The 26,681-nt window shown below is 39.0% G+C and overlaps 1 protein-coding gene and 1 long non-coding RNA gene across 6 annotated transcripts; one reads left to right on the top strand and one right to left on the bottom strand.

The window, feature by feature from the left end:
• The first annotated feature begins 509 nt into the window (after positions 1-509).
• TMED5 (transmembrane p24 trafficking protein 5) lies at positions 510-21,350 on the top strand. Of its 5 annotated transcripts, none has more exons than XM_085020576.1 (4): positions 521-855; positions 6,923-7,020; positions 14,663-14,890; positions 17,856-21,350. In XM_085020576.1, the coding sequence occupies exons 3-4, from the start codon at positions 14,732-14,734 to the stop codon at positions 18,072-18,074; spliced, it is 378 nt and encodes a 125-aa protein (XP_084876702.1). In that variant the 5' UTR covers positions 521-855; positions 6,923-7,020; positions 14,663-14,731; the 3' UTR covers positions 18,075-21,350. The 5 variants fall into 4 exon arrangements, 4 of the variants coding, with proteins under 4 accessions (NP_001230624.1, XP_084876702.1, XP_084876703.1 ...); NM_001243695.1 differs by having other exon boundaries at positions 510-855; positions 14,707-14,890; positions 17,856-18,147; XM_085020577.1 differs by lacking the exon at positions 521-855 and adding an exon at positions 1,053-1,269.
• LOC146404261 (uncharacterized) lies at positions 20,284-26,681 on the bottom strand. Its single transcript, XR_014844779.1, has 2 exons — positions 23,952-26,681; positions 20,284-22,109 (listed from the first exon to the last, which is right to left on the bottom strand). It is a non-coding gene; the product is annotated as an uncharacterized LOC146404261 (long non-coding RNA).

Here is a 26,681-nt window from a genome sequence, read left to right on the forward strand (position 1 = left end):
GGGCGAGGCCCAGGAGAAGCGCCTCAGGGGACCAGAGGGGAAGGAACACAACCCCCTCCGGCAGGCCGCTCGCCACCCAAGCCGCAGTTGGGAGACCCACCGACGCCGGCGCACCCGTCTGCGCTCGGAAACCTCGCCCCTCTCCCGGACCCAGAGCGTGGAACCCCCGACACTGCACGCGGGACACCAGCGAACCCCGGCGGCGTCGCGTTCGAACCGCCGCGGGAGCCGTTGGCGACGCCCCGCCCCCGCCGCAGCCCCGCCCCCGCGCGGGCCCCGAGGCCTGTCGGGAATTGTGGTCTGCGAGCGAGGCCGAGCTCGCTCCCTGAACTACATTTCCCACAGCTACCGCCACGACGCCCATTGGTGTGAGGGCAGCCATGGGAGGCTGCGGTCTTCTGGGTGTCAAGCGGGCCGCGCTCCCGCGGGGCTGGAGGCGCCGAGACCGAGGAGGGTGTGGAAAAGGACTGCTGGCCCCGCCCTCAGCGCCTACGCTCCCCAGGCCGGCGCTTCCTCGTCCGAGGAGCACGCCTCCACCGCGGCCGGCTCCCGGACCTCCTTCAGGCTCCAGCTTTCCCCGCCGCCCACGAGGAGCCCGGGGAGGCGAAGCGGGGCGCAGGCGTCACTAGCCCACCCTTCCCACGCCTCTTCCGGCCCGAGACCGCCCCGGCAGGCATGGGCGACAAGATCCGGCTGCCCTTCCCGGGGGTCCTCTGGGCCGCTCTGCTGCTGCCCGCGGCGGCCGGCTTCACGCCCTCCTTGGACAGCGACTTCACGTTCACCCTTCCCGCCGGCCAGAAGGAGTGTTTCTACCAGCCCATGCCCCTGAAGGCCTCGCTGGAGATCGAGTACCAAGTAGGTGCAGAGGGCAGCCAGCCTCCTTCCGTTCGCCCCGCCGCACGTCGTCGCCTCTCACCGGCGTAGGAAGCCGGGGAGCCGCGGGGGGTGAGGCGAGGGCCGCGGGGGGAGCCGGGCAGCTCTGCGCAGGCGCGGAGGCGAGGTCCTGGCCGCGCAGGGACCGGGAAGTTAGGCGGGACCTAGAATCGACTCCCGCCCTCTCCCCTTTCCTCCGGTCGGAAGGAGGCCAGCCCCGGTGATGTCGGCGGTTTTTCTTTGTGTTTTATAATTCACCTGAGGTTTTTCTAGCCAGTACACGCTCCGGTACGGGGGATTTCACAATACAGGTCTAATACACGTTCTTCTTAATCATTGGACGAAATGATGACACTTTTTTAATCACTTCCACCATCCTCACCCAAATCCGGCTTTGTGAGTCTACGCTGTCATTACTTCTTCAAGGATTTTTGAATTGTGACCCTGTGATTTTTTCACTAAATCTTATTTGAGGATATTTTGAAAGGAGTTACTGATGTGTTTAATGGTACATTGCCTTCTCCGTTATATAACCATCATTTAAAAACCAAATAGGATCTAATTGTTTATTAGAACTTTATAACTTTTCGTCAGCATTCTAAGCGTTTCTCCCATATTGTTTTTTTTTTTAGTGTCTACATAATGTTACAGGGAGTTACCTTAATCTATGTAGTCATTCTGGTAGAGGGTACTTTCTTAGGAGAAATCTTGTTAGCTCCGGTACAGCTGATTTCGATGTTTCTAGGTAGCACTGGAAAAAAAAAAAAAAAAAAAAGCAGCAGCCTTGGTGTGGTTCATCTTTCAATTTTTATACAGGCTACCTAATTTTTAATGTTAATTTTCTATGGTTGATATGGAGAATCTTTCAGTAACAGATATTGTCACATGTACAGTTTTTAAAAGTTATTTAGAATTTTCATCAGAAGGAACTTTAGAATTACTTTATTTATATATAGATGTATAAGGTAAGCATAGAGAGTAAAATATCTAAAGTCTCATAGTTAGCAAAACGGGCTGGAACTCAACATTTCTTGATTTCCAGTCCAGTTAAAAAGTTAATTTACTGAACTTTACATGTTACCCTGTGCCAGTAACGAGTGAATGGAGGCACGGACACAGGGGAGGGGACAAAAGAAAGATCCCTTTTCAAGGATCTTAATATTTAAGGGTTACTGGTTCATAAACAAGTAGTATCAATAAGGTATGGTATAGCTGCTGTGGGAGGAGGGCTTCTTTGGGGTTTCAGAAGAGGCTTCCTGGAGAAGAATAAATTTGAATTTAGAAAGATGCTTAAGTGAAGCAGAAATGCAAGAAAGAAGGGGCATTTCAAGAAAAGGAACAGAAGGAAGAGAGAGTTCTGAAAATGCATAGTGTGAGTGTTTTAGCAGTGGGCAATATGTAGTGGACACTACAAGCGCTGAGTTTTTGTTGGACCTTTAAGACTGTAAAGTCTAGGGTGGGAGTAGAAGAAAAAGGTTGAAGAGGTTAGGAGGCTAGATCATGGCTCATAAATCTTAAGCTTGTGCACCATACTAAGTAGCTTTGACCTTGTTCTATATAAGGGCCGTTGAGGATTAGGCAGCGTGCTAACAGTAAAAAATGTTTTACAGTTGGAGGATAGATTTAAGGAGCAGTGTTAGAGGTAAGGAAACCAACTATGGGGTTAGATAAATAGTCTAGATGAGAAAACAATTTTAATGTTCAAAATTCATCAGTATTTAACAAAGCGTTGGGAAAGAAATCTATTTTAAACTATTGACCTCTTACAATTAAGAGCCCCAACTGTAGAGAAAAAATGGCTGCGTTGAAATCCTGTCTCTTAACTGTTAGCTTGAATAAGTTTCTTAACTCCACACTTGTATAGAGATAATGGTTAAGAGTTGATTTGAAACTGTGAGCTAACAAGTGTTCATCCACCATCCCTGACACATAGTAAATATTCAATAAATGTTAGATTTTTTTGCATTTATACTTAGAGTTACCTAGCTGGTATCATCTAGGTTTATACTTTGCACCTTTAATCACTCTTTGAAAGACTTTTCCACTAAACCATTCTACTTAAATTGTTTAAATTTAAATGTTTTGATTGAGGAGAGAAGTAAAATCATTAAATGTCTGTAGTCCTAGACAGTGTTGGAAGGGTTTGTAGGATAGAGATCATCTTCAGTTCTTTGTTTGCATTTTCTGACTCCATGATTATCCACTAACTACAAGCTACTGGGTTTTGTCTTAGTTTTTTTTTTTTTGTTGTTGTTGTTGTTGTTGTTGTTGTTGTTGTTGCTATTTCTTGGGCCGCTCCCGAGGCATATGGAGGTTCCCAGGCTAGGGGTTGAATCGGAGCTGTAGCCACCGGCCTACGCCAGAGCCACAGCAACGCGGGATCCGAGCCGCGTCTGCAACCTACACCACAGCTCACGGCAACGCCAGATCGTTAACCGACTGAGCAAGGCTGGGGACCGAACCCGCAACCTCATGGTTCCTAGTTGGATTCGTTAACCACTGCGCCACGACGGGAACTCCTTGTCTTAGTTTTTAAAATGTCAAGGAGGGAGTTCCCGTCATGGCTCAGTGGTAATGAACCCGACTAGTATCCGTGAGGACTTGGGTTTGCTCCCTGGCTCTGCTCAGTGGATTAAGGATCTGGCATTGCCATGAGCTGCAGGGGGGGTGGCAGATGTCTCGGGTCCCAGTTGTTGTGGCTGTGTCCTAGGCTGGCTGCTGCAGCTCCAATTCAACCCCTAGCCTGGAAATGACCATATGCTGCAGGTGTGGCCCTGAAATTAAAAAAAAAAAAAAAAAAAAATGTCAGGTGACAGACATTCTACACATTGCCCCTGGCTTACTGTAACATATGGAAAAAATTTAACTGTTTCTAACTTTTCAGGTTTAGAAGGACACTTTTAGGGTAATTGACCAGTCTCACTTTATATTAAGTTCTTGAAATTTTTAAATGTCAGTACATACATCTTGAGAATAAAATAGATCATTCTTGTAAAATTTTGAATCATTATTGAGTGCTTAATTTATGTAAGCTTTATGCTACGTACTGTGGATATAATGGTGAGTAAAAGTATAGTCTGTGAACTCATGCAGTCTTAATAAGGGGATAGACATATTAATCAGACTAATATACAGATAAGTGTGAAATTAGAACTCTAAATAAGTGCCATGAGGCTAAGTGCCTTAGCTATGAGAGTGTTTAAAAGGAGGACTCGATTTCAGGAATTGAGAGAAGAGTCCCCAGAGTGGATTTCAGAGGCAGGAGAACCGGGCTGACTAGGGATAAGAGGGTGAGTGGAACAAGGTGACGGGTAAAGAGAACAGCATGTGGCAGTCTGAGGCTTTGAGGAAGCACCCCAAGAACACCTCTGAGGAACTGAAAAACTTTAGTAAATGCAATTTTTTTTTTTTTAACTTGAAAACTTTGAAGACATGGCTCCATTGTGGGTTTTTGCATCCAGTGAATATGTAAGAATACTGATGCCCATTCCAGTTCTTGTTATTTTGTAGTTCTCTACTACTTCCCTTTGGAAGTTTCTCAGTTGTTCTTTTCACATCCTTTGGAAAAGTCGGTAGGATTTTTTTTTTTAATTTATTTATTTTGTCTTTTTCTAGGGCCACACCCGTGGCATATGGAGGTTCCCAGGCTAGGGGTCTAATTGGAACTATAGCCACTGGCCTTCGCCACAGCCACAGCCACGCGGGATCTGAGCCTCGTCTGTGACCTATACCACAGCTCGTGGCAACGCAGATCCTTAACCCACAGCGCGAGGCCAGGGATCGAACCTACAACTTCATGGTTCCTAGTCGGATTCGTTAACTGCCGAGCCATGACGGGAACTCCTCTGGTAGGATTTTTAGATCTTTTTTCTTTTAGCCTGCTTCACATGTATTAGACTCAGTCTAAAGATTTTTATCTTTTGAAGCAGGACTTTTTAGCCTCTTACTTGGTAACTTCTCTTGTTTTTCTTGGTTCTTTTTGAAGTGCTCATTAGGTAGATATTTGAAATCTTTAGCTCTGTCCTTTATAAAGGTCTTAGCATCCCCCAGACTTTTCGTCAATACTTTTTCACCTTGTGCTGAGAATTCCTTGGCTCCTTCTCATTCTCTGATTTTTAGTTTCCATCCATGTCTATTCTGGTTTTATTGTTATTACTTTTTTTTTTTTTTTTTTTTTTTTGTCTTTTCAGGGCTACACCTGCAGCACATGGAGGTCCCCAGGCCAGGAGTTGAATTGGAGCTGTAGATGCTGGCTTATACCACAGCCACAGCAACACCACATCCAATCCACATCTGTGACCTATACCACAGTTCACAGCAATGCCAGAGCCTTAACCCATTGATCAAGGCCAGGGATCAAACCTACATCCTCATGGATACTAGTCAGGTTTATTTCCGCTGACCCACGATGGGAACTCCGTATTACTTTTCTTAAGGCTTTATTTTGGTAATCACATTTTTGGTTTTTCTAAGAACTTTTTCATATCAGCATCTTCATTTTTTATGGATTTTACATTCTAGAATTCCTATGAGGATATGTATTACATTCATCTGAGGAAACATTTTTAAGTCTGTTTATATTTTTTCAGAATTTGAGCCTCTGAGAAAAACCAATAATGTGAAAAAGAGGACATTAGTTTCAACAAATATTTGGTGTTTCTCTAGTCTATTTTGAGTTTTTTTTTTTTGTCTTTTTGCCACATCTTGGGCCGCTTCCTGTGGCATATGGAGGTTCCCAGGCTAGGGGTCGAATTGGAGCTGTAGCTGCCGGCCTACGCCACAGCCACAGCAACACGGGATCCGAGCCGCGTCTGCAACTTACACCACAGCTCAGGGAAACGCCGGATCCTTAACCCACTGAGCAAGGCGAGGGATCGAACCCGCAACCTCATGATTCCTAGTCGGATTCGTTAACCACTGCGCCACGACGGGAACTCCCCGAGAATTTTGAGATAAATAGATATTGGTAGCCAGATGTGTTCTTTGCTCAGTGGAATGTCTTCTAGAAACTCCTTACTCTTCAAATCTATTAACAGTTTTTGTGTATTTCCAGGGTTGTTTTGGATTATTTGTATTATTATGTTTTCTTCATTTCACTGGGACTTAAAGGAGAAAAAGAATTATGTATTTAGCCAGCCATTTGAAACCAGTTCTGTTGATCAGTAAGTAGAGCACAGGAATAGGGTAATCTTCTGTATCGTTTCATTAGTGCCACCAAGTAAAATAAAATAGAGTTGCATAAGAAAAAGAGTGGCCACGGGAGGCGGATTGCTGACCTCGAGTTCTGACCACATCCACTTATTTACTCTCTCCTTAGTCAGCCTTCTCTGTGCCTCAGTTTTTTGTGGCGTTTTCTGGTTGTGTTTTCTTTGGTGGGGGTGTTTGTTTTGGTTTTGTTGCTAAAATGAGAACAATAATAGGACCTACCTTTTAGAGTTGTTGTGAGGAATAAATTAATCCACATAAAGCACTTAAAACAACGTATGGCATAAACTAATCGTTAGCTGCCATCACCACCATTAGGACATTTTGAGATTGTAAAGGAACAGATTGTATTCTTTGGCCAACAAGTAAGTAGTCTACTTGAAATATATAGTTCACAGGGGGAAAGAGTAGATGATGAGTTAAAGAAGTCAGTTGAAATCAGATCCTAGAGGCCTTGAGTTCCAGGCTTGGAAGTAACTATTGTTTTATTGAGGAGGAAGCAAACTCAGAAAAATTACAAAGCATGCCCTAATTTCCCAAGAAAAAGGATCTACTGATTGAACTCCCTTTTGTATTTCTTTCTACTCTCCAGGGCTTCTCGATGAAGGCACTGTTTTAGGAAGATTATTTCAGTAATACTCATAAGGCCTAAATTTAAGTGATGGCAGCAGGAACTGGCCAAATGGTCTTGCTGCTCCTTTCTAACCCTAACATGAGTATCTTAAGACTTTACCTCCCCTCCTCCCAGGTTTAGAGATGAAATCTTTTCATCATATTATCTACTTAATGTAACTTTTTATTTTCAGAATTTGTAAATTGTGTTCTCTTCTGTGCCTTTCTACAGGTTTTAGATGGAGCAGGATTAGATATTGATTTCCACCTTGCCTCTCCAGAAGGAAGAACGTTAGTTTTTGAGCAAAGAAAATCAGATGGAGTTCACACGTGAGTAGTCTCCGTCTAAATGATGCGATACCAGCGGGCGATCTCCAGAGCAGGGAAATTGAGCACATTTGATACTAAATATTAATATTAAATGCTTCTATATGAACATCTTAAATGGTTCTTAATGGTCTTTTTTTTTCTTTCCCTTTTTTGGCCGCCCTGTAGCATATGGAGTCCCTAGACCAGGAATCCGATCCCAGCAGCAGTTGAGACCTACACTACAGCTGCTGCAGCGCTGGGTCCTTTAACCCACTGTGCAGGGCCAGAAACTGAGCCTGTGACCTGGCACTGTAGAGATGCCGCCAGTCCCACTGCATCACAGCGGGAACTCCAGATAGTGGCCCCTCTTAAATTAAAACATCTTCCATTAACCTTTACCTTTTTATTTAGGCATTTTCTTTTGATAGTCACTAAATTTTTTTTTTGCTTTGGTTAGTGTGATGAGTATCTCCTAAGATACTACATTCAATCTATTGTGGCATTTTAAACCTACCTTTCTGAATAGCGTAGGTTTTTTTCCATTTTAACTATAAATTACTGTTCCGGGTATGTATCTTAAAAGTTTCTTGAGCTGCTGGCTATATCATTTTTGCCCACTGTTTTCTTTCATGAAACAACAGTACAACACATCTTTGTGTATAAATTTTTATTTTACTTAACCTCATTCTTTTTATATAACTATAAGTCCTGCAAGTAAAAGATCTGACTATAGGAAACTATATAGAAAGGAAACACTTTCTATAACTTTTTGAGTTTAGAGTTTGATGAAGGGCCATATATTGTCCTTTTATATCTCAGTTCTCTTTATTCATATCTCACTGCTATTTCCCTATTCCATTCTATGATTTTATTATAATGCTTTCTTTCCTCAGTATTGCTATTGTGTTTAAACTATGAGCTTATAGGTATAAGAAGGACAAATATGAAGTGTTAATATTTGCCATAAACTAGACCTTGCATTTTATATACTTCTAAATTAATCATTCCAACCCACTGTGAGAAAGATTCTTTGATTTCCCAATTCCCATTTTACAGACAAGGAGGCTCAGAGAAGTTAAATAAGTCTGCAGGGATACATATTTATTAAGAGGAGGAGGCAAGAAGAACCAAAATTCTTGCTTTCTACCCTATGATGCTTAGAACATCCCTGACACATAGCCCTATGTAAGTACTAGCTATTATGATAATCATTGGCCTTCATTAAAGCACCTGGCATGTCATTGATACGTAGGAAATACTGACTACATGTATAAGTGAATGAGGGGGGCAAAATATCTCAACCATAAATTTTTAAGATATTCATTTCAAAGTAGTTTTGAAAATGGTGTTTTATCTATGTAGGGCTCAAAAAAGTTGCATAAACTGATAAAATCAGAGGTGGTAATTTTAAGAGTTCCTGTTGTGGCACAGTGGACACGAATCCAACTAGGAAATATGAGCTTGTGGGTTTGATCCCTGGCCTTGCTCAGTGGGTTAAGGATCCGACATTGCCATGAGCTGTGGTGTAGGTCGCAGATGTGGCTCAGATCCTGCGTTGCTGTGGCATAGGCTGGCAGCTGTAGCTCTGATTCAACCCCTAGCCTGGGAACTTCCATACGCTGCAGGTGCAGCCCTAAAAAGCAAAAAAAAAGAAGTGGTAATTTTAAAAGTCAGTTGAGACTGATATACTTGGAATTAACTTTGCTTTCATTTTGATGGACTTTCTGAACAAGAACTAAAAACATAGTTCATCTTTACATTTCAAAATATTAGAAAATATATAGGATTTTGGAGTTCCTGCTGTGGCACAGTGCTTTAAGAATCCACCTGCAGTGGCTTTAATCTCTGTGAAGGCACGGATTAACCCAGCATTAACCCAGCGCACTGGGTTAAAGGATCTGGCATTGCCACAGCTGCATTGTAGGTTGCAGCTGGGGCCCAGTTCAATCCCTGGCCTGGGAACTTTCATATGCCACAAGTGTGGCCATTAAAAAAAGAAAGAAAGGAGGAGGGAAAAGAAAAGCAGATGTATAGAATTTCTCTCAATATTCTGCTTTCATTTAGAGAAAAATTAAAATTAAGCTGGGGAGAAGATATCTTATTGCTTTCTTTTCTCTCTCATTAAGCCATTGGGATGAATGAGTGAGTTCATAAGAGTTCACATTTATTGAGTTCTTTTTGATGTGTCAGGTCACTGTTCTAAGCATGTTAAATGTATCAATTTGTTTTTCTTCCCCACAGTCCTATGAGGTCCATAATATTATTATCATTTTACCAGTGAAGAAATTGAGGAATAGAGCAGTTAAGTAAGTTGTACAGCTAATAAACAGCAAAGCCAGGATTTAAAACCAGTCAGTCCAGGAGTTCCCACTGTGGCTTAGTGGGTTGAGAATCCAACTACAACAGTTCTGGTTGCTGCAGAGGCACAGGTTCAATCCCCAGCCCAGTGCAGTGGGTTAAAGGATCTTGTATAGGTTGCAGCTATGGCTCAGATTCAATCCCTGACCCAAGAACTTCAATATGCCATAGTACAGCCACAAAAATAAATAAATCAGTTAATTAAATAGAATAAGACCAGTCAGTTCAACTCACTCTTCTTCTTTTTTTTTTTTTTCTTTTTCTTTTTTTTTTTTTTTTTCTTTTTTTTTGGCTGCACCTACAGCATGTGGAAGATCCCAGGCCAGGGATGGAATCTGAGCTGGAGCTGCAGCCTATACCACAGCTGCAGAAGCACTGGATCCTTAACCCAGTATGCTGGGGTTAAGGTCAAACCAGCTTCTCCACAGAAATAGGCTGGATCATTAACTCACTGTGTCACAGCAGGAACTCCCAAACTCACTCTTTTTATTTTTCTTTACTTTATACTTATTTTTTACTTGTCTTTTTGTGGCTACAGCTGCAGCTGTGGTTTGACTACTAGGAACTTCCATATGCCTCAGGTGCATCCCTAAAAGGCAAAAAAATTAAAAAAAAAATCTTTGAAACAAATGCTATCCTTCCAGAAATCAGGGTTAGTAAAAATGTTTCCAGACAGAACCTTAAACAGCTTAAGTAATACCTATTTGTCCAGCTCTGCCTGGAATAAGGAGGATTCAAACCATTTTTCTAGGCCACTGAATTAATATCATCCTAACTCACACCAGAACTTACACATTTTGGCTGTGGGTTTAATTGGAGCTGCAGCTGCAGGCCTATGCCACAGCTTGTGGCAATGCCAGATCCATAACCCACTGAATGAAACCAGTGATTGAACCTGTATCCTCAGAGAGACGTCAGGTTTTTAGCCCACTGAGCCACAATGGGAACTCCCTTATGAGCTTTTATTTGTATAATATTTTGTATCATTTGTAGTAATGTTCCTTTCTACTAAAGATAGGCAACAGATTTAGAAAGAGGCTAAAATAGGAATGACTATAAAGTAGTAGACATCTTTTTATATATATATACACATGTTAAAGTTCATACATCTGAGTCAATGCTTTTTAAACTTTTTTCATTTTTACTCCTGTTCCCATGTAACCTTTTCAGGCATTTTATTTACTCGCACCTCCCTCCCATGAAATTTTAATACCAAAGATATACTACATGCCATGCCCTTTTTTATTTTACTGTCTATATATATGCTTTATATGTAAAAACAATAGCTACAAAGCTTATGCTTTTTATCCAATACAAGGTTAAGAATGACTAAATAAAGTCAAGTTAAATGAAGACTAAACAAAATTAAGTTAGATTAAAAAGCTATTAATATTAAATTAACTTTATATTTTTAACAATTTTTAATAATTTATTTGCCTGTGTATTGTGCTAATCACATATGCAAATTAGCAATTTATACAACTATGTGAGAATAGCAGTGTAATTAAAAATTTTTTAATCATTCCAAACATTTTTTCAAGAAAAGTAGAATGACTGAAGAAATTATATCAACTTCAAAAAAAGTACTTTTACTGACCTTAACTTTTAACTTTTACTTGATGTGGGAAAATTATTTCAGCTACTTGATAGTACTTTACATATTTTTGACTTTTCCCCCCAGCATTTGGCATAAGTAGTGAATTAAAATATAAACTAGTTTTATTCAAATTTCCCCTCAAAATACAAAGATTAAAAGATGTATGAAATGTATGAAAGCAGTGTGTAAATTATGAAGGGATATACAAGTATTGGTTATTTTTATTTGTTTATATTTTTATTTATAGTATGTATGTTAAAATCTAATCACATTGTTGAGTAGTTATCTGTTATGTGTAAACAAAAACAGTAAGTCACAAATAAAGGGAAGAAAAAAAAAAGTTTGGCTTAAAAGATGAGGATCACGGAATGCTATAGAAAATAATACAAGCTGCTTCAAAAACTGAAGATCAAACATACGTATCCGCAAGGGAGCCAGTGGCATCAATAGGCATGTGAAGGGCACCTCTTGCCATGAATTCTAGGTCAAGCAGTCACTCAGTAGTCTTCCAGTCACAGCTATCTATTTGCTAGCATTTTGTAGCACTGCTCCTGCACACATTTTGTGTACCTTCTGAGAGCCAGTTGTGATATGCCCAAGAAAACCCAATGAGAAAAAATTAAATACTAAAGAATAAGATTTTGTCAGGTAGGATCTGGCTTTGGTGGGCCACAGAATTATTATATCTAAATTTTTTCACCCAGCTTGAACCAGTTTTCACCACTAGGGGGCAGTATTCCTTCATTGAGAGTGCATAGTCTACATGAATGCTGACCTCCTGAACAGTGGCATTTGGTACTGTGTCAGTGATAGCATTCATCAGAATATAATGGAAAAGTTTCCTCGGGAAATCGCCCACATGTGTTATATTATGAAACAGTCAAGACGTTTTATTTTATTTTGTTCCTGTTAATATTGTCCCCCCCCCCATTCATACCAGTGTTTGCTTCAGGCTCCTTGCAAAGGTTAAATGCCTCCTCAAAAGACAAAGGTTTGTCATGATTGAGGAGATTGCAAAGAATACAGACAGGCTCTAGCAGTATTGTAGAAAGATCAGTCAACCTGCGAGTGTAACATAACAGGCTATGTGATTGTGGGCAAGTAACTTAATCTATGTGAACCTTACTGTACTTGCCGTGACAAGGTCGATTATGAGGCCTGCTTCCAAATATAATAGCCAGGATTAAAAGAGATAAAATATAAGAAAGCAGTGTGTAAATTATGAAGGGGTATTCAAGCATTGGCTGTTTTTATTTATAGTATGTATGCTAACATCGGATCACATTGCTGAGAAGTTCTCTTACAGTTAAAAGAGTTAAGTCAGAAATCAGGGGAAAAAAGATGGAGATTGGCTTAAAAGATGAGAATCACATGTTCAGAAGATTGTAGAAAATAATATAAGCTGCCTCAAAGTTGAAGTGATCCAGCATACTGGAGCTAAGAAACTTCAGAGCCATTTAGAGTAACCTTTGTGAATAGTCACAACAATAACTAGAACACAGTCTGAATTTTATTTTTCTTGACCAGCAGTAGTAAATGTCATTAGCCTAAGCAGTGTTTTGTTTGTTAATGTTTCCCTCCACAAAGAAATTATTAGAAAACTATTTTGGGACTTCCTAGCGTGGCACAACAGGATCAGTGGTATCTCTGCAGTGCCAGGACACAGGCTCAATCCCCACCCCAGCACAGTGGGTTAAAGGATCTGGCAGTACCACAGCTGCAGCTCAGATCCGATGCCTGTCCCAGGAACTCCATATGCCATGGGGCAGCAAAAAAACGAAACAAAACAAAACAAAACAACCTATTTTGGAGTTCCCATTGTGACTTAGCAGGTTAAGGACCTGATGTTATCTTTCTGAGGATACAGTTTTGATCCATGGCCTGGCTCAGTGGGTTAAGGAATCTAATGTTGCTGTGGCTGTGGTACAGGCTGCAGCTACAGCTCCAATTTGACCCCTGGCCCAGGAACTTCCATTTGCTGCGGGTATGGCAATAAAAAGAAAAAAGGAAGAAAACTATTCTGTTAAAATAACTCTGCACAAGCCAATTATCTTGAATGTGAAGGTTATAAGACCAAGATCAGAAGTTTAGTTGTGAGTGGCATTTTTTTCAGTAAAGGTCATGCCACTGCATTAAGCTCTGGTTCTTACCCACTGAAAACTCACTTTACAGATTAATCTCAACTAAAGGGGAAGTCTGTAGTAATATTCCCGTATCAATTGAACTCATTATAAGTTACTTTTTTTTTTTTTTTTTTTTTTTTTGATTTTTAGGGCCACACCCACGGCATGTGAAAATTCCTGGGTTGGGGTCAAATCTGAGCTGCAGCTGCCAGCCACAGCAACTCCGGATCTGAGCCGCATCTGCAACCTACACCACAGTTCATGGCAATGCCAGATCCTTATCCCACTGAGTGAGGCCAGGGATCGAACCTGCATCCTCTAGTTGGGTTCGTAACCAGTGATCCACAATGGTAATTCCATAAATTACTTTTAATAATGTATAAATATTAAAGTTCGTTCTGAGGTATCACATATCTAGGTTTTTAATCCTGTTATCTTATAAAACTTAGGTCAAACTTATTTGCCACAATTTACTGAGTGAATGCTAAGCATATCTAAGTTGCAAGTACTTGAATATATATTTCCAGGTTGTTGCCTACCCAAGAAATTATAAATTATCTACTAACAGTCTTATCAGTAAGCTGTCCAAGGATTTCCCTTGTGGTGCAGTGAGCTAAGGATCCAGCTTTGTCACTGCAGCGGCCTGGGTCTGGTTGCTGCTATGGCACAGGTTTGATCCCCGGCTGGAGAACTTCTGCATGTAGTGGGCGTGGCCAAGCAAATTTTTTTTAATCTACAAAACTGTCCATTTTTTATAAACCATATTATTTCTTCTCTCTTTTTTTTTTTTTTTTTTTTGGTCTTTTTGGTATTTCTTGGTCTTGGGCCGCTCCCGCGGCATATGGAAATTCCCAGGCTAGGGGTCCAATCGGAGCTGTAGCCACCGGCCTACACCAGAGCCACAGCAACGCGGGATCCGAGCCGCGTCTGCAACCTACACCACAGCTCACAGCAACGTCAGATCGTTAACCCACTGAGCAAGGGCAGGGACCGAACCCGCAACCTCATGGTTCCTAGTCGGATTCGCTAACCACTGCGCCACGACAGGAACTCCTCTTTTTCTTTTTTAATGAGACTGACACACTACCTACTGTGCTAATGAGGCACCTCTTTTTTTTTTTTTTTAACATGGCTGCACTCACAGCATATGGAAATTCCCTAGCCAAGGATTGAATCCAGGTGCACCTGCAGCCTACACCAGATCCTTTAACCCACTGGGCCAGGGATCAAACCTGAACCTCCACAGCAACCCAGGCCACTGCAGTAGATTCTTAACCCCCGGTGCCATAAGGGAAACTCCCTTTTTTGGGGGACGGGAGGTGTCTTTTTAGGGCTGCACCCATGGCACATGGAAGTTCCCAGGCTAGGGATCGAATCGGAGCTGTAGCTACTAGCCTGCACCACAGCCACAGCAACCCAGATCCAAGCTAAGTCTGCAACCTATTACCACCAACTCATGGCAATGCTGGATATTAACCCACTGAGCAAGGCCTGGGATCGAACCTGCGTCCTTGTAGATGCGAGTCAGATTCTTTTCTGCTGAGCTACGATGGAACTCCTATAGTAGTTTTTCCTTTGATCCCAGGTGGAAGTACAGATGACTGAAGACATGTCCTTTTTATAATACAGGATAGAGACTGAGGTTGGTGACTACATGTTCTGCTTTGATAATACATTCAGCACCATTTCTGAGAAGGTGATTTTCTTTGAATTAATCCTGGATAATATGGGAGAACAGGCAGAAGAACAAGAGGACTGGAAGAAGTACATTACTGGCACAGATATGTTGGATATGAAACTGGAAGACATCCTGGTCAGTATGGTCTTTTAATAAAATAATAAAAACTACTAACATCCAGAGACCTTATATGTGATAGGCACTTAGCTATGCATTTTATCTGCATTATTGCATTAATCCTTACCTAACTCTCTGAGGATTATCATCTCCATCTTTCCAGTGAGGAAAATTACGGCTATGGGATATTTGGTAATATTTCTGTCACATAACCAGAGAGGGAGAACTAGTACTTCAACACAGACTCTTATGTTCAAAACTCCCTTGGAACATTCATGAAGAGAAGACTTGTAGCACACTTGCACAAAGAATAAAACTAAGTAATTTGTAGACACTTAGGATGTACAGGCGTTTTTTTTTCCCCCATAGCATACTTTTATGAGATGAAATATGAAATTATTTGATTGACTAATTTTGGGAACACTGTTAGCATTACTCAGATCAGACCTTGGAGGAGTTACCAGAAACCAGACTACACTCAGGAGTAAAAACATTTATCAGATTATGGTTTCCTTGTTTGAATTGCTTTATGCTTTATCATAAATATGCGTAACAAAATGTGCATTATAAGAACCTATTTGCTAATAATAGTACTGCCAGTGATGGGGAGAAAGATCATTATGCTTTGGCCCTAGCTAGATGTAATCAAATGATAGAATTTACTCAGTGACACTTGTAAATAACATATATATCTGTATTACCAGAACTTGCTGCATAAAAAATGAGCTTATTCCAAATTTGAAACTATACAACTAATACTTTTATACCGGAACTTTTGTTTGTTTGTTTTTGCCGTTTCTTGCGCCGCTCCCACACCATATGGAGGTTCCCAGGCTAGGGGTCGAATCAGAGCTGTAGTCGCCGGCCTACACCACAGCCACAGCAGCGTGGGATCCAAGCTGCGTCTGCAACCTACACCACAGCTCACGGTAACGCCAGATCCTTGACCCACTGAGCAAGGCCAGGGATCAAACCCACAACCTCATGGTTCCTAGTCGGATTCATTAACCACTGAGCCACGACGGGAACTCCCAGAACTTTTTTTTAGTAATGTGTTATTTTGATGACTTTGAAATTTCTCAGGAAAGCAGCTATTAAATTATATAAGAGGAGGAATTCGCGTTTGGTGCATTGGGTTATAGATCCGGTGTTGTCACTGCAGCAGCTTGGGTTGCTGCTGTGGCTTGGGTCAGTCCCTGTCCTGGGACCTTCCTTATGTCATTGGCACAACCAAAAAAAAAAAATTACAAAGGAAGAGACATACCGTAAGTCAGTTTGCTCATGAAGTCGCAAAATTAAATGACCGTGTTACGATCATGTGAGCCCTCCGAGCCTCAGTTTCCTACCACCCTTGGAGATAATACCTCTAGAGTTGTGAGGATGAAATGTGATACAGCATATATATATATATATATGCTTTAAGCAGTGTTTTGCACACAATAAATGCTAGTTTTCTTACCTTTTGGAGAGGTGTTACTATGAATACAAACTGAAAGGATTCAGTTTGGCAAGAGTTTTTACTATGACAGTTTTTTACCTCATCATGATTTCATATGTACACTAAACTTAAGTTGAACTTTAGAACTAGAAGACTTAGTTATCAGCACAGCTTCAACTTCCCTTTTCTTTTTCTTTTTCTTTTATTAAGAACCACACCCAAGGCATATGGAGGTTCCCAGGCTAGGGGTCCAGTCGGAGCTGTAGCTGCCAGCCTACACCACAGCCACACAGGATCCAAGCCACATCTATGACCTACATGACAGCAACACCAGATCCTTAATCCACTGAGCAAGGCCAGGGTTCAAACCTGCATCCTCATGGATACTAGTTGAGTTTGTTATCCACTGAGCCGTGATGGGGAACTCCTGCCCCTTTTCCCTTTCGTTCCATTTTACAGGTTTGGATGTGATGCATCAATAGTTCCACTACTACTCTAGTCTTCTTCCCATTCATTTTTTAAAATCTCACTCATATTAATATATTCTTCCATTTTAAATTTATATTGCCCAACAAGAGCAAAATAAAAGTAGTTGTAAATTTTATTAGTATTTCACTACATTCTCAAGAGACTGACTTCATTCACAATTAAATAACCAGAAAGTTCAGATTTAAATATGGCTTAAAACACTTAAGTCTTTCTGAAAGAAAAACAGAATGTTTTTGAAGAGGGTTTCCATTTACCACACCTCCAAAAAATTTTATCCCAGCAGCAAACTTGAATAAATTTCATGCTTGACTGTCATCGTCATGATATTGAAGAGAGCTATGCATCATCTTTCTATTTGCAGATCTGAATCCCCTATTTTTCTGGAAAATATTTGCATTACTAGGTTACCACTGCTTTACAGATAAGCTCACATGATATTATTACACTTTGTTATTTTGTAAGTTTAGCAGAGCAGTCTGAAATTTTGTGTATAGTTTTTACATTTAAATGAGGATTTTAAGCAAAGCGACTATTGAGGAAAATGTTTCTAGTATTTTTTTTCTGGTATTTTCTTATTTTTGCCATCATAACTTTGATGTAACCTTTCAAATCTCAGCTTCACCTTATATTCATGTAGACCTTTTACAGTTTTCAAATAACTTCTCACCAAGATCATATTATCAAAATAGTTTTTTTCAGAAGATGTACAACTTAAAATGCATCTTGCTAAGCTTGTTTATTAATGTGATCTGAAACATTTCTGTATTAGAAACATATTTTTTATGGTTTTGAGGGCTAAGATCATGACTATAACATTACTGGCACTGTGCCACTCAGATGTATTTTCATATTACTTATTTTCATTTCACAGTAGCTTTGCTCCTTTTTTAACTAATTTAAATGCATCATGACAACTTAGAAACCTTATGTAAACGGTCTTTAGGTAATCAAGCTGTCCATTAATTAAAGTTGTGTTTGGATGTTAAATTAATATCAGTACTGTGAAGCACGTTTTTAAATTAATTTTTATAATAAAATTATTTTATTTATCTCCAGGAATCCATCAACAGTATCAAGTCCAGACTAAGCAAAAGTGGTCATATTCAAACTTTGCTTAGAGCATTTGAAGCTCGTGACCGAAACATACAAGAAAGCAACTTTGATAGAGTTAATTTCTGGTCTATGGTTAATTTAGTGGTAATGGTGGTGGTGTCAGCCATTCAAGTTTATATGCTGAAGAGTCTTTTTGAAGATAAGAGGAAAAGTAGAACTTAAAACTCCAAACTCGAGTACTTCACATTGAAAAAAATGGACAGAAACATGCAATAAACTGTTATAGTCAAGACCATTAAATAGTCTTTTCCAGCATTTTCAGGTATTACCATTAAGTGTGAGATAAGTATAATTTTAATGTGAAAGGAAAGTCTTTCATCTGTGCAAGTAATCTTACTGTTCAGTTGTACTTAAGTGTGTAACATTTTGCAGGTACAAATGAATGAAGCCATATTAATTAATGGCAGTTTACTAAGTCTGAAAAAATTTTCAAATGTCATACGTAATTTAAATAAAGGAACTTTGGGAGTTCCCTTATGGCATAGCAGGTTAAGGATCTGGTGCTGTCACTGCAGCAGCTTGGGTCACTGCTACGGCATGGGTTCCCTCCCTGGCCCAAGAACTTCCACATGCCACGGGTTCAACCAAATAAACAAACTTTGGGTCTAAATGGGACACTGAACAGTATTTTTAAAAGATTCTGTTACTGAGAAGTTTCTTGAAGTTTCTTTGTAAATGTGGCAGTTACAAATTGTAGAAGTTTTCAATATATTGTTACAAATCATCTGAGAATGACCCAATCATGGATATCTTTAGAAAACATTCAGCTTTTCTCTTTTGCATATGTATTTCCTATAATGTAAATAGAAGCATAGACATCAAAAATAGATTTTTATAGCCGAATATCTTTCATTTTAAAATACTAGCAAAAAGGACTAGTTTTATATACTTAGCCTGTATTCCCCAAAGCTGACATTTTTAATAATTCTTAAAAATGCTAAGTCATACTAAAATTAGGACTGATTTTCTCTTTGAAGAATAAAGATTGCTCTGTCTCCATAGGGATACATTTTGTCTAATCATTAAACTAAGATACAGGATTTTAAAATTAAATATGAGGGGGAGTTACCTTGTTGGCCCAGTGGGTTAAGTATCAGAGTATCTGGCATTGTCACTGCAGCGGCCTGGACTGCTGCTCTGGTGCAGGTTCAGTTGCTGACCTGAGAACTCCTACATGCCACAGGTGCAGCCAGAAAAAAAAAAAATTAAATGTGAGGGAAAATTATTTTTATAATCTCAGCAGCATTATGTTGGTTTTAATGTGTTTACTGACTTGTATCATACATTATCAGCAGCAGTTGTGAAGGAAATACTGCTAAAAGGATCTGGGCCTAATGTAAATAACTATCCCCTTTTCTTGAATTCTCAAAATCAATAAAAAAAAGAATAAAATCAATATAAAAATTAGGGAAGCTTGATAATATCTGATCAAAATAAAGTTTACTTAAACTCTAGGTATCTGGTTGGCTAATCATAGTGATTCAGTCCTCATATAAATCATGAGATTAATTTCCAGTTAACTGGAAAAAACTATGGGTTTTTTACAATTGCTTTATTCTGTTTTGAATTATCTTTTATAAGTATTCAGGTAAATTTTACAAAATATAAGCCCTACTGGCAATATATATATATATATACACACACACACACAGTGTTTATTACAATTTTCACAAAATGAACTGATTATTTATTGACATAAGTACTAGTAATTCACCTACATTATGAATTAAATAGAATTTTTAGAGTATACCCACTTGTAATACTGTTTATGACAAATATGAGTTAGAAACAATCAACTTATAAACTTGAGTATAGAACAAGCTCTGTAGGTTAGTATTATTGGAACTTTTTTTTTTTTTGGCCACAGCATACAGCTGCTTGATGTGGGAATCTCAGTTCCCAGACCAGCGATTGAACCTGGGTAGGTCAATACTGCTGGAATTCTTATTAAACAATAATGATATCCAGAGACAATGGTTTCATTTAATTTACTCAGGAGTGGTACAAAAAAATGTATTTCCCAGAGTTCCAGTTGTGGCTTAGTGGGTAGACCCAGTATTGTCTCTGTGAGGATGCAGGTTTGATCCCTGGCCTTACTTAGTGGGTTAAGGATCAGTGTTGCTACAAGCCTGTGGCATAGGTTGCAGATGCGAGTCAGGTCCAGTGTTGCCACCCTGTGGTGTAGGCTGTGGCTGCAGCTGTGATTTGAACCCAAGCCTGGGAACTTCAGTGTGGATGTAAGAAGGGGAAAAAAAGAAAAAAAAGAAGCTTAGATTTCTCTACTCTGAAGCTTTTTAAAAATGAGATAAATGCTATATCCTTAGATGATCAATTAATTAGCCAATGCTTTAAGTTTCCAGGATAACACCTATAACACATGCAAAACAAAAGCCAGTAAGATCAGTCTCTGATTAAGATTATAATTTTTAAATTATTGCCTATGATTTAAGATTTTAAGATTATATGCCTTTTCCCTTCTGATAAATTCATAATGAGAAATAAACTTAGAACTATAGCTAATAAAACAGTACAGATATTAACTACTGCATCTTTTCTATAAAACTGTGATTAAGAATTCTACCTCTTATGTATGGCTGGTTACTATACTGTACTCTGATTCCTTAGTTTTGAATTTGTTACATTGTTTTCTACCTATGATTTGTACCACTGACTTTAAATCTTTGATTCATTAACTTCTTACTATATAATGGCCTTATTTGGAAAGTGAAGAATTTAGGAATATTAAGGACAATTTTATTTTTATAGACAAAGTGAAAAGAGATTATTTAAGAAGCATGTTGCCTGTATTAACCAAAAAAAAAAAAAAAACAAAAAAAACTGTAAGCAAAAAACTAAATTCTTTAATATTGTTTAATTAATATTCTATAATATTGTTTATCTGCCTCATACGGTTTTTTTAATGTCAGTATTCAGTTTTGAAATTATGCTAAAATTAAGCTATTTGTCACTTAACAGCTAATTTTGTCTTTGGTTTTTAATCCTAAAAACTTTTAAAATACTACAATATTTAATGAAGGCCTAGAGTTTTGCTATGATTTGTATTCAGATCATTAATGATTACTATTCTTTCATGTGAATGTCAAGACATAGAGGATAAGTAAGTGGTTGAAATCGCATTGAAATAAATTATAAACTGAAATGTAATTTTAGGTTTATTTATCATTCTTAAGCATTGTTATTATGTCCTAAAACTGACAAAAACTGAGTACCTATAATTGTATGCCACCCAAAGAAAATTCTGTACCTGCATTTTCAAAGAAGTTGATTTAGCGTGTAATAGATTTCTGTTGGAGTGTAATAACGCACAATCAGTGTTGCTCAACCTGCTTTACATTATGAACAGACACGGCGCCGTATTAAATGAGCAGTGAGTACTGCACTGAATATATATAATAAAAACTACCATCCAAGAATGTATTTATCGACCAGTCACTGTAAATGCTGTCTAATCCTTAAAGCCTTCATTGATTTCACCCGTGTGCTCTCCTTTCCATTTGAAAACCCATACTTCTCTGCACTTTTCACTGTTTATCATTCTGCCCTGCATTAGACTTCTGTTTACGTTAAGTACTTATTTTTCTGTTGTCCCAACATGCATTGTAACTAAAGAATGCTCAAGATACAGAGGCACAGATCAGCGCCCCAAATCTGACATGCTAAATAAGCTCCCAGGGAACTTGCTCCATTCTTCTAACCCACTGCAGAAATGACTGTTCAGCACAGGAATTTGGCTCCAAAATCTTCATTTTTAACACAGTTTGGGATTCTGGTGTCCACATTATCCCGGGACCATGTGCTAACTGGGTGAACTTGGGAAATCAAAATTTATTCATTTGTAGAAATACTTTAAGTAACATCTTAAAATTTAGTTAAAAGCATATAAGAGAGTTTTGAATGCTTGGTGAAGGCTGGTGTATTATTGGTGATTTCCTTCCTACCATTTAGACAAGCCATTCTTCTCCTGCAAGCGGGTAGAATTCCTTTGGCACCTTTCTGATTCTGTGCTCCCATCACTTTCAGGTGTTTGGGCTTCTGGAAGCTTATGTCATTAGAAATGAGCCACCCTACATTTACAGTATTTAATGTCTATCTGGGAGAAGGACACAGAATAAAGAATCTAGATCTAAGATGATGTCATCTGAGAGCAAGCACATCATGGACTCTTGATCCATGCATCTAGAAGGAAAGGGAAAGAAAATGCAAAGCATGAGAAAAAATGAGAGGTCTTCAATGACTGTGAGGCAACACAAAACAGATCAGTTATCCCATAGTAAAATGAACTCCCTTCTATATAAAGAGACTACTCCCCAATCTTGGAACTTTTCAAGTGGCAATAATGATCCATCCATAAAAGGGGTTATTTCCACATCTGCTATAAGATGGCAGGATGGACTAAAAAACCTAAGTTTTCTATTCTTATTTCAATTCTAAAAGCACTAAGTAATCCTACTAGTAGGAAAGAGCTGAAAGAAAAGAACGACATATTTTAGAGTTCTGTTTTCCTGGCCTCTTGCTTGGTATTAAAAAGCAAATTCGAATCAAAATTTAAAACACCAGAATTACCATCATGGCTCAGCAAAAACGAATCTGACCAGCATCCATGAAGACACAGGTTTGATCCCTGGCCTCGCCCAGTGGGTTAAGGATCTGCCGTTGCTGTGAGCTGTGGTGTAGGCTCAGCAGCTACAGCTCTGATTCGACCCCTAGCCTGGGAACCTCAATATGCCACAGGTGCAGTCCTTAAAAAAACAAAAACACCATTTATAATCCCTCCAAAAAAAGGTGACATACTTAAGTGTAAATTTAACAAAAACACAGGATCAGTATAAAAATTACCATATGAATAGCAAAAGGCCTAAATAAATGGAGAAACACATGTTCAAAGTTTGGAAGGCTCAACATAGCAAAAAGTTCAGTCAGTTCTTCCTAAATCTATAAATTTAACATAATTCTTAGTGAAATCCAGGAAGTTTTGTTTTTGTTTTTGTAGATAAGAACAAGCTTATTCTAAAATGTATATGGAATGGAAAGACAAAAGAATAAGACAAATTTGAAAATAAAGTCTGCCTATCTTAAGGCTTACTTGGTAGCTACAGTAATCAACACAGTGGGCTGGAGGAATAGACAACATAGTTCAATACAACAGAGATTCCAGAATATACCAAAACAGGTCCAACTGACTTTTAACAAAGGTGCAAAACCAATTCAATAGGGGAAAGACAGCCTTTTAAACAAATAGTGCTGGAGAAGTGAGACAGACGAAGGTAAAAACACAAACTTGAATTGTTAAAACTATAAAGCTTTTCGGGAGTTCCCTCATGGCTCAGTGGGTTAAGGATCTGGCATTGTCACTGCAGTGACTCAGGCCTGGGAACTTCGGCAAGCTAAGGGCACAGACAAAAGAAAACAAGAAAACAAACAAACTATAAAGCTTTTTGAAAAAAATATGAGAACATCTTCAAGACTTAGGGGTAGAAAAGAGTTTCCACACTTGACAGCAAATATATAACCCATAAAAGGAAAAACTGATAAACTCGACCTCATCAGAAGTAAAAACTTTTGCTCTACAAAAAACCTATTATTTCATCCCTCTATTAAGAACATGAAAAAAAAAAAAAAAAAAAGCTAGTGATGGGAGGAAAACAGATGCAAACCATACACGCCAAAAAAGACCAGAATATACATAGAATTATCAAAACCCAAAAAGGAAAAAAATTCAATTAGAAAATGGGCAAATGATATGAACAGATATTTTACTGAAAAAAAACACAGATAAATACAGATAGACAGACAGCAGATAAGCACATGAAAAAAAGTTCATCATTACCCATTAGGAAATTCAAGTTAAAACCATAATGAGTTATCACTAGACACCTACCAGAAAGTTACACTACCAAATGCTGGAAAGGATGCAAGAGAAATTGGATCACACTCACAGGATGCTAGTGGGATACAAAATGGTGGGGTCATTCTGGAAAACATTTTGGCAGTTTTTTATACAACTACGTGTGCACTTACCATGAAACCTAGCATTTATACACTTGGACACATCCCTGAAAAGTGAAAACATAATGCTCAATTAAAAGCTTGTGCACATATTATCCACAGCAGTTTCATTTGTAATAGCCCAAACCTGGAAATAACCCAAATGTCCTTTAAAGAGTAAATGGTTAAACCTTGGATACATTCATCTATGGACTACTGTGCAGCAATAAAAAAAAAAAAAAAAAAAAAAAGAACTATTGCTACATGGAACAATCTGGATGGACTTCAAAGGACTTATGGTTAGTGGGAGAAAAATCATCAACAGTCATACATTGTATGACTCCTTTTATCTAACATTCTTGGAATAACAAAATTAGAGATGAAAAACAGATTAGTGGTTGCCAGGTATTAAGAATGAAGGGAAGACAGAATGTCGCTTAAAAAGGTAGGTTTGTGGTAAGACAGCTCAGTCTTGATTGTGATGGTTACACCAATTCACACGTAGAACTATATACACACACATACAAATGAGTGCTTGTAAAATTAATGAAAGCTGAATAAACTCTATGGGTTGTACCAATGTCAGTTTTCTGGACTGGACACTAGTATATGCAAGACGTCACCGTTGGGAGAAACCCGTGAAGAGTACATAGGAACTCCCTGCACATTTTCTTTTAGTTTCTTGTGTACCTATGATTATTTCAAAATGAAAATTTAAAACAAAAATGGGGGCGAATGAATTTTATACCTGAAAGAGACAGTGCATTGTAATATACATTACTTATGAATGAGTCCAGGAATGAGTAATTTAACTTCATATTAAATAAAGCCAAAATAGTCTCATGAAAAAACAATGATTTTAGGTACTGGTTCAATTCTTAGGAATTTAGTATTCTTCAATTCATTTAAGGAATTGAGCCTGATGGTTTTTACATAAAATATGAGTCAAAAGTAAACCTTTTTCCCTTTCAGAGCAATTACATTTTCCAAAATATGGTCCAGAGATTGTATTACAACAAAGTGGTTATTGGAATACTGCTTCTTCTTTGTAGAGGATGACACCAACTTCCCAAATGTTGCAAAATCATCATTATGAAATATGCTGAGATTATGCGAATCTCAACAGAGGAGCTATCCTTGACTTTTTCAAATGCTGACTTTTCAGTGGACAATCATAGCATATAGGTATAAGGAAAATAAAACAGTGGATGGTTGATTCCTTCATCTAGAAAGGTAACAAAGTCTTTTTGCTATAAAAGATCTTAGAATTAAGGCATGTACAAGATAACACAACCGAGAAGTAATTTTTAAAGTATAAAACTGGAGTTCCCATCATGGCGCAGCAGAAACGAATCCACTAAGAACCATGAGGTTGCGGGTTCGATCCCTGGCCTCGCTCAGTGGGTTAAGGATCTGGCATTGCCGTGAGCTGTGGTATAGCTTGCAGACGCAGCTCAGATCTGGTGTTGCTGTGGCTGAGGCCGGCAGCTGTAGCTCTGACTGGACCCCTAGCCTGGGAACCTCCATATGCTGCGGGTGCAGTACTAAAAAGCGAAAATAAATAAAATAAATAATGTATAAAACAAAACATTGTAAACTCTTAAATGCCAAATTGATACAAATTTAAAAACAAACGTGCTGGCAAATACCTACTTCACTATCCCTTGGATAAACAGCAAAGGAGAAGTTTGTTTAGACTGAGAACAGGGAAGGCTAGAAAACATTATGCAGGTAGCCTATCCTCTCCTTTAATAATATATTTCCTTTTCGGCCCCAAAGGGAAGATCAGAAATGTAATACTTTTTTTTATCTCCACAGCCTCTAATACAAGATACACTCATCACAATATATCCCAGGCAAGGTTTAATATCTTTAGAATTAAAAAAAAAAAAAAAGAGCATTACTATATCCAGTACTTTGGAGACTATAAAAGCAAAGAATCTGCCTTTAAAGAGTTGACAGTTTAACTGGGGAGGAAGACAAGTCAGTATTCAGGAATTAGCAGCTACCCATTTTTCCAGGTCAGCGTTGTCATTTGTCGTTCCAAGAAGTTTTGTCAGATCCTTCAAACTAAGGTTGTCTTCCTCTCAACATACTGCCCTATATTTCCCTTTCAAATAACTAGTCACACTGTATCAGAATTAACTTACACAAACTCTCTATTAGACTCTAATTTCTGAAGGCAAAGACCAGTCTTTTCTACCAACCTGCACCCAGGCACAAAGCCTAGAACACAGTATTTGTTGATGCAAAGATGAGGCACACCGCTGTTTATTATTAAGTGAAAAGTGAAGTTTCAAAACAACATGAACAATCCTCTTTAAGTAAAAACAAAGAAATAGATAAAAGTCTTGAAGGTTAAGGCTTATATACCATTATCTACAGACTGCAGAATCTGGAGGATTTTCAGAACTATAAACTCTTAGGTTTTGTGTTACCTGAATTTTGTAATGAGAAATATTTTGGTATAAGTTAGTAAATAGTAAGGCTTATTCACTTGGGGAAAAAACAACAGATAAAAGATTTTCATCTGGAGTTCCCGTCGTGGCGCAGTGGTTAACGAATCCGACTAGGAACCATGAGGTTGCGGGTTCGGTCCCTGCCCTTGCTCAGTGGGTTAACGATCCGGCGTTGCCGTGAGCTGTGGTGTAGGTTGCAGACTCGGCTCGGATCCCGCGTTGCTGTGGCTCTGGCGTAGGCTGGTGGCTACAGCTCCGATTAGACCCCTAGCCTGGGAACCTCCATATGCCGCGGGAGCGGCCC

This window comes from Sus scrofa, chromosome 4 (assembly GCF_054392235.1).
Source record: "Sus scrofa isolate SSC_HxYL_T2T_F1_AM1 chromosome 4, Sscrofa_HxYL_maternal_Yorkshire_Landrace_v2.0, whole genome shotgun sequence".
In the NCBI taxonomy this organism is placed as follows: Eukaryota; Metazoa; Chordata; class Mammalia; order Artiodactyla; family Suidae; genus Sus; species Sus scrofa.